A 10305-nucleotide genomic window follows, 5' to 3' on the forward strand; every position below is an offset into this window, starting at 1 on the left:
TGCTGGATGCTGAAAACATATGCGCAGGTTACTTGGATTATAACATAATTGGACTCGTTGAAAAATGCTTTTAAAATTACGCAGGTGAAAAATGAACAAATTATAAATAGAGCAACATTTCAAAAACAGATTGTATTTGAGTTGTTTCTAATGCTGAATGCCTACTGATGTTACAAACTTCCGCTCAAATTAACTTGCCCCGTCTGGCATACCAGTATTAGCACTAAACTCATCATTCGACTTTGGACAATTCAGATTCCCTTTTTGTATATTTCATTTCTGTTTTTCTTTTTTTTTAGCAACACCATTGTCGACTCGATGCCTAAATGGGCAATTTACCGCCGCATGGGATTAAGGCTGAAAGTAAAAAAAACAATTCTTACCGGAACGATTAAATTTACAGGCAAAGAGTGTTTAGGCGACACCATGCAGTCGTTAAATTCCAACCAGAACGGCGTCCCGGACCGTACTGCGTTAGGTTCTGTTATCATTTGAGACTTCGAAGTGCTGCACTCCTCACAACGTGCTTGCGATTGGTCATCAACTAGACTGTGAAGGTTGTTCAACAAGGGCGGACTTCAATATGATCCCGAACCTAATGCACCTTCAATTTACACCATCAAAATTGAACTGTACTTTGGACGTTTTCAATCAATTTTAAATCAAAGGGCACTGGAGTATGATGGGTTGCAACAGACTGCACGGCCAGGTGGCCTAAATGCCCAAAGTAGCCTGGCGCAACAATCTATGATCTCCGCAGTGTGACTGACTGCGATCGTACGACAGAGCGCGATTCTGAGGAAACCACCTATGCAATAAACGGCCCCTGACTCTATAAAGTTTACGGTTTATCTGTGCCGAATCTACTTGCTGTGTTTATTCATCCGCGTAGTATAGGCCATATAGTTTTTGCTCAACATACAAAAAATTTAATGCATCGCAAACCTCATGACATACGGTTTTAAATTTGCGATTACCAAACAAAATTTAACTCTAATTCTCATGACATTTCAAAGTGTTGTTTTTCCACCTCAAAATAAATCCCTTCAAATAAAAAATTACACGTTATCACTGGACCATAACAGAATGTACGACAGATTAGCCACGTGATATCTCGGCCTTTTCGGTTTGCCAAGCTCGAGGATGGTGGGTAGAATTTTGCTTAAAATTTTTATCTGCAAAAATCTTTGTAAACTTCTTTGGAATTTTGCTTATTACGTCTTTAAGTTTATGCAGTGTGTTTTCGGTAACATTGAAAGCACGATTTAATTAAATCTTGGTAAAAAGCACGCAAGGTGTTAACCTGATGTTGTTCAACAGTCGCATAGAAAGTTTTCGGCTCCACGCCACGGCTCTTTGGGCTTTCTGCCTAGAAAACGTGCAGCGAGACATCGTGGAAAGGTGAAGTCTTTTCCAAGAGATAACCCATCCAAGCCATGCCACTTAACTGCCTTTATCAGCTACAAAGCTGGGATGACCCATATTGTACGAGATGTTGATCGACCTGGTTCAAGTATGTAACAATTCGTTGTGTTAATTTGTCTTAAAATAAAACTTATTTCAGAAAGCAAAAGAAATTAGGAGCACTGATAAGAGATTTACTCAAAATTCTGCAAATGAAGAGACTGGCCAATAGTGCTGGGATATTGTTGTGTAATATTTCGCATTTTTGATTGGGCCTGGGGGGTTGTTTTAAGGAGAATTTTATTCACAATTTTTTATTGTGGGTAGTACTTTACTGGTAAGTTTTTATGAAATGCAGCATAAAATTCTTGATGTCTTTTTAGAGGTGAACAAGAAGGAAGTTGTCGAAGCCGTGACCATCTTGGAAACACCACCTATGATTGTAGTAGGTGTGATTGGTTACATCCAGACACCGCGCGGCCTCAGGACCTTGAAGACAGTCTTTGCTGAGCATTTGAGCGACGAATGTAAACGTCGTTTCTACAAAAACTGGTAAGTTGCTTGCATGGTCATGCCAGAATTAACAACTAGACAATAAAGAAAAGTTTAAAGTGTGTTAAATTTTGGTATCAAACAGTTGTTGAAAGTGATGATACACAAGACGGGCGGTCAGATAACAATGCTGAAACTTGTCTTGATTCTGATTTTTGTGTATGTCCAGTATGATTCACTGCCACAAACAATTCATCTAAACTTGTTATTTTTTTGAATTTGCTCCTCTCAGCAATTCCATTGCTGATGAGCTTACACCCAACCAAGGGTTTATGTGGACTCCAAAATGCCAAACTATACAGTGTTGTGCATGAGGAGGACCACCTGGCCCGATCCTACCTCCCTGGTCTCCTCTCAGTAGTTATGCTGATGAGACAGGCAGGTGCTCTACAGGCATTATAGGGGATTTGTATTTTTCGGTGGAAATCAGGTACGCTTGCAAGAAGAAGGCTTTCACTAAGTCCTGTCGCAAGTGGCAAGATGAAGATGGTAAGAAGCAAATCGACAGAGACTTCAACCAGATGAAGAAATACTGCAAAGTGATCAGAGTCATCGCCCACTCCCAAGTAAGCAAGTGTTTTATGTAATAAATGTGGTGCAAAATGGTCAAATTGACCTGAATGCTTTCAAATGAAAACTATTTCAATAATACTGTTCCAAAAGCTTAGTGGCCAGTTCAGGACTCCACAATGAAAAAAAGAATAATTGCACATGGTTTATGAATTTCCCTGACAGCTATTTTGTGTTCATATGATGAGTTGCACTGACACCTCTTGTACGAGCATCATATTATTATGTTGCATTGAACGGAGATTGCAATTACTGATGACAGCTGTTGATATATTTACCTTTGCTCCCCCCCCCCCCCCCCCCCCCTTACAATATACAATCATAACCGTATGATGATTCTTCCAGATGAAACTCCTTCCTCTGCGTCAAAAGAAAGCTCACATCATGGAGATCCAGGTTAACGGTGGATCTGTGCCAGAGAAAGTTGACTACGCCCGCGAGCTTTTGGAGAAACCCTTCAGTGTGAGCAGCGTTTTTAACAAGGATGAGATGATCGATGTCATTGGTGTCAACAAGGGCCATGGAGAAAAGGGTCAGTTTTGCATCATTCTCTCACATAACTCTACAACACTCGGTATTTCTTAGTTTGTATGTTTGATTACACAGCTGAGTTATCCAAGGGAGGTTATTCCCCTATTGTGTTGTTAGGTGACAATGATTAAATTGTGACTGGCAGATATTTGATGAAACGCATTGTTTTTCCCCTGCCAGGGAAACCTGAAATTTATGTGGAAACACCCAATGCTGCCTTCCTTCTGAATAAACTGCATTCTCTATTGTTTTTCTTGCTAAAGAATTACTACGTAGACATACATTAGTTTTATTGTTTTTGCAGGTGTCACTTCACGTTGGCATACCAAGAAACTACCCCGAAAAACACACAAAGGTCTCAGGAAAGTGGCTTGTATTGGAGCATGGCATCCAGCCAGAGTGGCATACTCAGTGGCAAGATCCGGTACGCTTTGTGTTTGTTATAATGTTGTACGGAACTGGTTCATTTATATATTATTTGCATATAAAGTCATATTTTTAGCAGTTTATCGATGCTCAACCTCAAAGTTTACTTCGTCTCACTGATGCACTTTAAAATTCCAGGTCAGAAGGGTTATCACCACCGTACAGAGATTAACAAGAAGATTTATCGTATTGGAGCTGGAATTCACAAGGAGGGTGGCAAGTTGATCAAAAACAACGCATCCACCGATACTGATATCACTGACAAAAGCATTACACCAATGGTATGAATTTTTACAGAATTCTAAAAATAAGCTTTACGCGAATACTACATTGTGGATTTAAAGGTTATTCTCTTTGCTGGCATTATATTTTCGTGCAATTTTTATTAACCCGTTTCAACTTCAAATTTTACCTCCGTTTTTAGGGTGGTTTTCCCCATTATGGTGAGGTGAAGAACGATTTTGTGATGCTCAAGGGTTGTTGTATTGGCCCCAAGAAGCGAGTTCTCACCCTTCGTAAGTCACTGATCACTCACACCAAGCGTAAGGCACTGGAGAAGATCACACTAAAGTGGATCGACACATCGTCCAAATTCGGCCACGGTCGATTCCAGACGCACGAAGAGAAACGTACCTTCATGGGTCCGCTCAAGAAGGACCGTGTGGCTGCTTCGTCTTAATTCGTATTGCCGCACGGTGGCGCCAGTGGTGCGCACCGAATAAAATCCACTCTGTTGGGTGCACGAAATGTTGGTGTTTATCTACATGGGGTTTCGGGAAGACCGGTGTTGTCATCACACAATTTTCCTGAAATGAATTTATGTAGTTACGGTCAGATTTCAGTATTTGGCCGAATACGAATAATTGATTACATTATGTTATATATAGTCCTGAAAGTCACATTTTTTTGTGACTTTTACAACCCTTCTGCGAATTTATAATTAATTTGTTGTATATATTAGTCGGTGTCATTGTGAAGCCGTTTTGAGGAAAAGGTTTTTCAAAAAACATGGACGCCCTGGCATTCTTTCACCAACAAGACGGTCTGTGTTGCTCGGAACATCGCATAAACGAACTGCCCAATTTTGTGATGAATGTTGGTGTAGCAGTCATAGGCGCCTAGTTTTCATTTTTCCAACGGGGCGGCTATATTATGACGTCATAATTTGACACTATGACTTCATTAAGTATCGTAAAACTGTGTTTGAATTCCAATGCGTGAGGCGTATTAACCAAAAGAGTGGCGTTACCGATGAACACACAAGATCGGTCTACGACCCAACCAATAAGTACCTGTTGGCATATCATACTGTGAGAATGACGTTGCAACAACCGATGTCAGTTACGCAAGCAAAACTAGGTCAACAAGTATTGTGTGCGTCGTGTAAGAAACACATTGTTTTTAGGTCTTTTTTCTCAGAACGTTACAAATGCGACGAGTTACATGGTGCGGACAGACGCGCGTAAGTTATTTCAATATGACGTCACCACCCACGCCATCTTGACTGGCAGGTGGCGGACAAGTGGGCATGTGTGTCTTGGCATTTTATACTATTTCGAATTGTTCACGCAAGCCAGAAAATCCTTTCAGGATGATCTGTATTTGAAATGTTAGACTCGGCACACAACGAATGGGCCTCCGTTAAGTTGCCAACGATTCCTCGCAACAAGAATTGGCGCCACAGGGATATTGGAAATATGTATTTAAATAGTGTCTTGAATATTCAACGATGATAGGTGTAACAACCCACGTGCTTTGTATAATAATGAAGCGCAGTACATTTTGTCTGCGAAACGTTTCTCCTTTAAAGCCAATGGCGAAAATAATTACAATAGTGGTATGTAATGTACAAGGTAAGCCGTAACATTAAATTAAATTGTTCCCGTGAGAATTTTTGTTTACTTTTCACCCTGGTGGAATGATATTGAATGTACGACATCCACAAAAGTACATCGAAAACACGTTTCAGTCCAAACAAACACTTTTACATACTTTGTATTGTTTAAATTCAACAAGAATTCGATTACGTTGGAATAAAAACTGCAGAAGATCAAACCCAAGACGCCATGCATTAGACATTTTGACAAACGCATTTCTCCGTTTGAGGTTTAGCGTAATTTCCGCCGAATACAGATTCCCTACTTGACTCGTTCCGTAATCGGAAGGACAAACACGACATGTGATCCAGGGAGGCGCCAACCATCATTCTGGATGACTTCAGGAGGTCGTCCCGCGTCGTTCGGACATTCTCAAGTAGTCGTGAGGATTTCTGCTATATTCATATGTTAACTTTACGTATACCAAAAACCGACGAAAGGAGATAAGCACGGGTCGGATATTTTCTAATACCGTTGTCTGTTGATGCAACCATTTTTTCCAGTAACATGTACCCTCGGAATAATATACTGTTAAACCATCTTTACAAAGTTTTGTGGATTTGGTTCTTCATCGATTGTATAACTATACCATCAACGTCATGACGCTGTATTATAGGTATATATGCCTACAGGCAAGGGCTCTCTAAACCTTATATGCTCGCGGCCCCTTTTAATACATTACCATTTTCCGCTACCTTGTTTAATTGTCATTTAGGTTTTGAATATTTAGTGAACATCAAATTTAATTCAACCACTGAAGAACTTCACAAACCTAACAGTGACTTTGCATTTAAAAGTCTGGAAAAATATTTTGTGAAACATTACAGATCAACGTCGTATTTTCAGTGAAATTGATGAACTCTTGGAAACCATTGAAAATCTTCCTGCGATCCTCAGTTTGGATAGCCCTGATGGTCTAAGCTTTGTCGCTCCTCGTAATTAACCCTTTAAATAGCCTGGGATTCGGTCAAGAAAACACTAAAGGTGTTTCAACTTGTTGCTCTTCTCATTATTGCCCTGCGATCGTGAGTTCAGTATCAGCTCTATGAGCTTATTGTTTGCTGCTGTTTGTTTGCAACTCTCGGCACGACTTTTTGTGTCGAATACAACAGATTATTTATCGGGCGGACTCCGCTTTCTTGTTGTTGAATTTGCCTTGCTCTGTTCCGCACAATCACTTATAAACAACCCAGGGGTGGACTCGACACCGCCCGAGTTTCCAGCTGCACGATTTCCCACCTGCGACGACTGCATGTTGCAAATACGTGCCATTAATAATCAGCTTTCTCTCCGTCCTTCTGTGTCTCTTCCTGTGGCCGCCACATTTGACTACAGGGCTTGGCGGAATGCGTTATTTAGGGCGCCTTGAAATCGCGCGCCTGCGGTCGACTTGCGGCGGAACCAACCTTGCAATAACGGCGCCCCTTGACATTCATAAACACTGCGGTTTTCTTCCGACGATCGAAGATAGGAGTGGCATCACAGTAGACTAATCGTGGTACCTTTGTCAAACCTGTGATTGTTTGTAAACGGACATTGAATGGTACAAAACCGTATGTCTACATAGGTTGGCTCGGTTTAAGCTCCCAAACCGCCGTTGAAAATGCACAAAATGGTTGTGATTAAATTTCACGCAATAGTTTATTATGTCGAAAACATCAAAACGAATTATTTGGTTTATTGATTTGTACTTCATGAAATGAATTTTCTGTCTATAACTTGTAGTGTCACCTTTAAGACTATACTTGCGTCACACAGACAAATGTTATACTGGATTGTCAATTATTGTAAGATTTAAATTTATCAGTAAACAATGTCACCTGGTGTGTTTAAACATACAATTATCCCGAACTATCTTCAATCTTAGTGACTACAGGCTGTAAATGTATACGGAGGCCATTTTGCAAACGGGATTTACATTTTCATCCCGTCAGGCAACTTCAACATCACAGCTACCATGTTTACCCCACCTTTTCTAATCACCCATAAGACACCCCCTTGACACGGCAGGGAAAAATGCCCTTAACCTCCCCAGAAAGAACTTTCCATTTCAGGGTCGTATTGGCTTGTTTTGTTGCACCACGCAGCCTAACAAAGAAATGTTGTGATGCTACTGCAAGAGGCTCGACCAAAGTAGGTCCCGGCGCTTATGTTTTGAGCGGTTTGTTTCGATTTCAAGCCCATCCGCGGCGCTTTCATGTCAGTGCAACAAGGGTGTGGAGATGGGTTAGTGCCGACACCGGTATGGGCGATCCAGTGTGTGTTGGCTACCTTTGGGGACATTGCTTTGACTGCCTCGGCTTGCTTCGGTCGACAACTCAATAGAGGTGAAGGTTGTATCCATTAGTACCCAACACCGGCCATTTTGTAGTAACACGCCGTCTGCTTGCCGAATCTAACGTGGCCTAAATGCTGCAGAGCAAACGTCATTTGTTTCCACGTTAATAGGCCAGTATACCATTTACTATATTTGCATATTTCAATGTCATAACTCAGAGACCTTTCCTTAGTTTATATCAATGTTAATGCTGCATTGGTTAACCGACGCAGTTTATATCTTCACATAATTATATATTACAGCAACTTTTTCTAAATTTGATTATAGTCATCTACTTTTTCATTGTTCAGCAAAACAGCATTTCATATTCAAGTAAGATAAACAGTTTTTCTCAAAAAAAACCTTCAACGTAATGTAATAACACAAATATTTAATACAGACGCTTTATTTAGGATATTGTGCGTATATTTGATTTGCTAAAATGCACCGGAATGTTTTGTTCTGCTGTGCGCTTTAATTTTTCCTACATGGTTTAAATACGACATACTGCATTTAAGATAAGCCTTTGTAACTATTTAAAGCTTTGCTCATTACAAAGGCGGAATATTTGCAGAAATGACGCAATGCTTCTTAAAGGCACTTTGACATTTCCCGTTGTATTGGTGGTGAAGGCAACGGTATCCGCTTTTTGGTGAAATAACCTGGTTATTGCTATCCATTACCGTCCAGCTAACACCTCCTGCTCTCATTCTTACTGGTGCCCTATAGTGATTAGAATAGCACCATGGCGACAGCAACCTAATTATGACACGTTCCCAAACAACCAAATAATGTCAATTGCGTCGAGCCAAAAACGTTAAAATTGCTTTTAAAATGTTGGGACGCTGAAACATACGCCCACACAGAAGCCTGGACCACCGCGGAGTCTGGAACTGGTAAAAGAGCGCCTTTTCCATGTGGTCTCCAAAAATTTGCTAATTTGTTTTGGGCCAGAGTAACGAGCGTTTGTGTCTGCAATTATGACACGCAGACGCGAAAGGGAGTGACGTAGAATTAGGCATTAGATGGCGCCACCAGTTTGCTTAAGGTCGCTCCGGAATTGAATTATCGCGACCCGCAGTAAGTTCTGTCGCCACTGACTCCTCTTTCCTGCATTGATGTATTTGTTTTAGTTACGTTAAGTGTAGTTTTGAATTATCTCATTGCAAGATGTGGTTTTACAGACCAATAAAAACTTCAGTTTCCTACGTTACCAGGTAGAGCCGTGTTACATACTAGTTTATGCCTCGTCATATCTTGTCTGTTCACAACTAAAGGAATAATACAGAATATAAAATACGGCAAATGAGTTTGCATTGAGGGTGACGAATAACAGACGTCAATCTTGACATCAAGGAAAACAGATAAAAACGATTTTACATGTTCTCCACTTGCGGCGCTGCAGATCCGCCCCGATCGACAGCCGACTTTCCATTAACACGTGAGCTCTCAACTCGACTCGGGTCAGAGGAAAGGGCAAAATAACGAAAGCAACCTTCGGTACGTCGTAATTGGAGCCCGCTACCGTTCGCTAAACAGCCGCAGGCCCCCGACGCGTCTTCTCTTCGTCGTTTGACCTTGGCCAAGGTCAGGCAGCACCATGCGCTGGTGTGGCTGTTCATCGCGGTAATGTACTTTCGATTGCGCCTAAAAGCATTCAGTCCATATTAGGTTGGCGGACGTGAAGCATGAAGTCTGTGAAAGGGAGGTTTTTATACAAGAGAAAACCCCATAATTAAACATAAAAGCTTGCGAAGTTATCTTAAATGTGTTGCGTTTTTCCGTGCTCACGGTCTGTACACATTGTTTGAAAACCATAAATGCAACAAAAAGTTGAGCGCAAATAAGTGCACTCAGGTAATAGGAACAAACTACGAGAATGTTTCTACTTGCTGGTAATATCACGTCAAATAACAAAAAACCTGACGTAACTGACAAGATATCAAAACCTCTTTGCAGCTGAGATTTAACAATTTTAACAATACCTGCTTGAACTTTCAGAGGTAAAAAACTGTCGAACTGCGAATCGTGAAAGTTTGATCTTCCGGACATTCCAGGAGCCTTCGGCAAACAAACGGGGGAGCTGGGAAACACTTTCAAGATGCCGTCGTATCTTTCCAGGACTCCCGTCCTGTCACGCATGAGCGCTTTGAGTGACAAAACATAACCCCCGGTTAAAACAGTTTGCCAATACGTGACGTCATTATTACGTTACGGTTGACGTGCCGGGGTCACAAATACTTTCACCTAAAGCCGCTTTCAGCTGGGGGGTCGACCTATCTAAAACTATTGTCTACTTTCAACATCTACTTAACCTTGCGTTTGATAAAAGGTCGCAAATAAAATCTCACTCGCGCAGGTTTTAAATTTCCTGTCAACGTCACGACAAAGGGCATGAAGATATTGAATTTCTTCTCAAATCTTCATTGCCCCTCTTTGGGGCAATATATGATTGTGGCAGTCAAAAAAGTTTCCCTGCTATTGCGAAGGGCAAGCTGCGTGAAATGCGTTGCGCGACCAATTCGATAGACTGCGATAACTCTGTCACTTTGAACAACATGGGTCGGTGATCTTGTACGAACTATCCATCAGTCATTATCAACGGTAAATACATAAGTTAGCTTTTGG

At 41.1% G+C, this 10305-nt stretch overlaps 1 protein-coding gene across 1 annotated transcript; it reads left to right on the forward strand.

Moving 5' to 3' along the window:
* Positions 1-1087: 1087 nt before the first annotated feature.
* LOC145910553 (large ribosomal subunit protein uL3-like) lies at positions 1088-4230 on the forward strand. The gene is made up of 8 exons (XM_082997716.1): positions 1088-1146; positions 1321-1513; positions 1788-1956; positions 2387-2522; positions 2872-3058; positions 3362-3481; positions 3622-3764; positions 3908-4230. The coding sequence occupies exons 1-8, from the start codon at positions 1144-1146 to the stop codon at positions 4160-4162; spliced, it is 1206 nt and encodes a 401-aa protein (XP_082853842.1). The 5' UTR covers positions 1088-1143; the 3' UTR covers positions 4163-4230.
* The last annotated feature ends 6075 nt before the right edge of the window (positions 4231-10305 follow it).

The sequence above is a fragment of the Ascidia mentula genome, chromosome 8 (genome assembly GCF_947561715.1).
Source record: "Ascidia mentula chromosome 8, kaAscMent1.1, whole genome shotgun sequence".
NCBI lineage: Eukaryota > Metazoa > Chordata > Ascidiacea > Phlebobranchia > Ascidiidae > Ascidia > Ascidia mentula.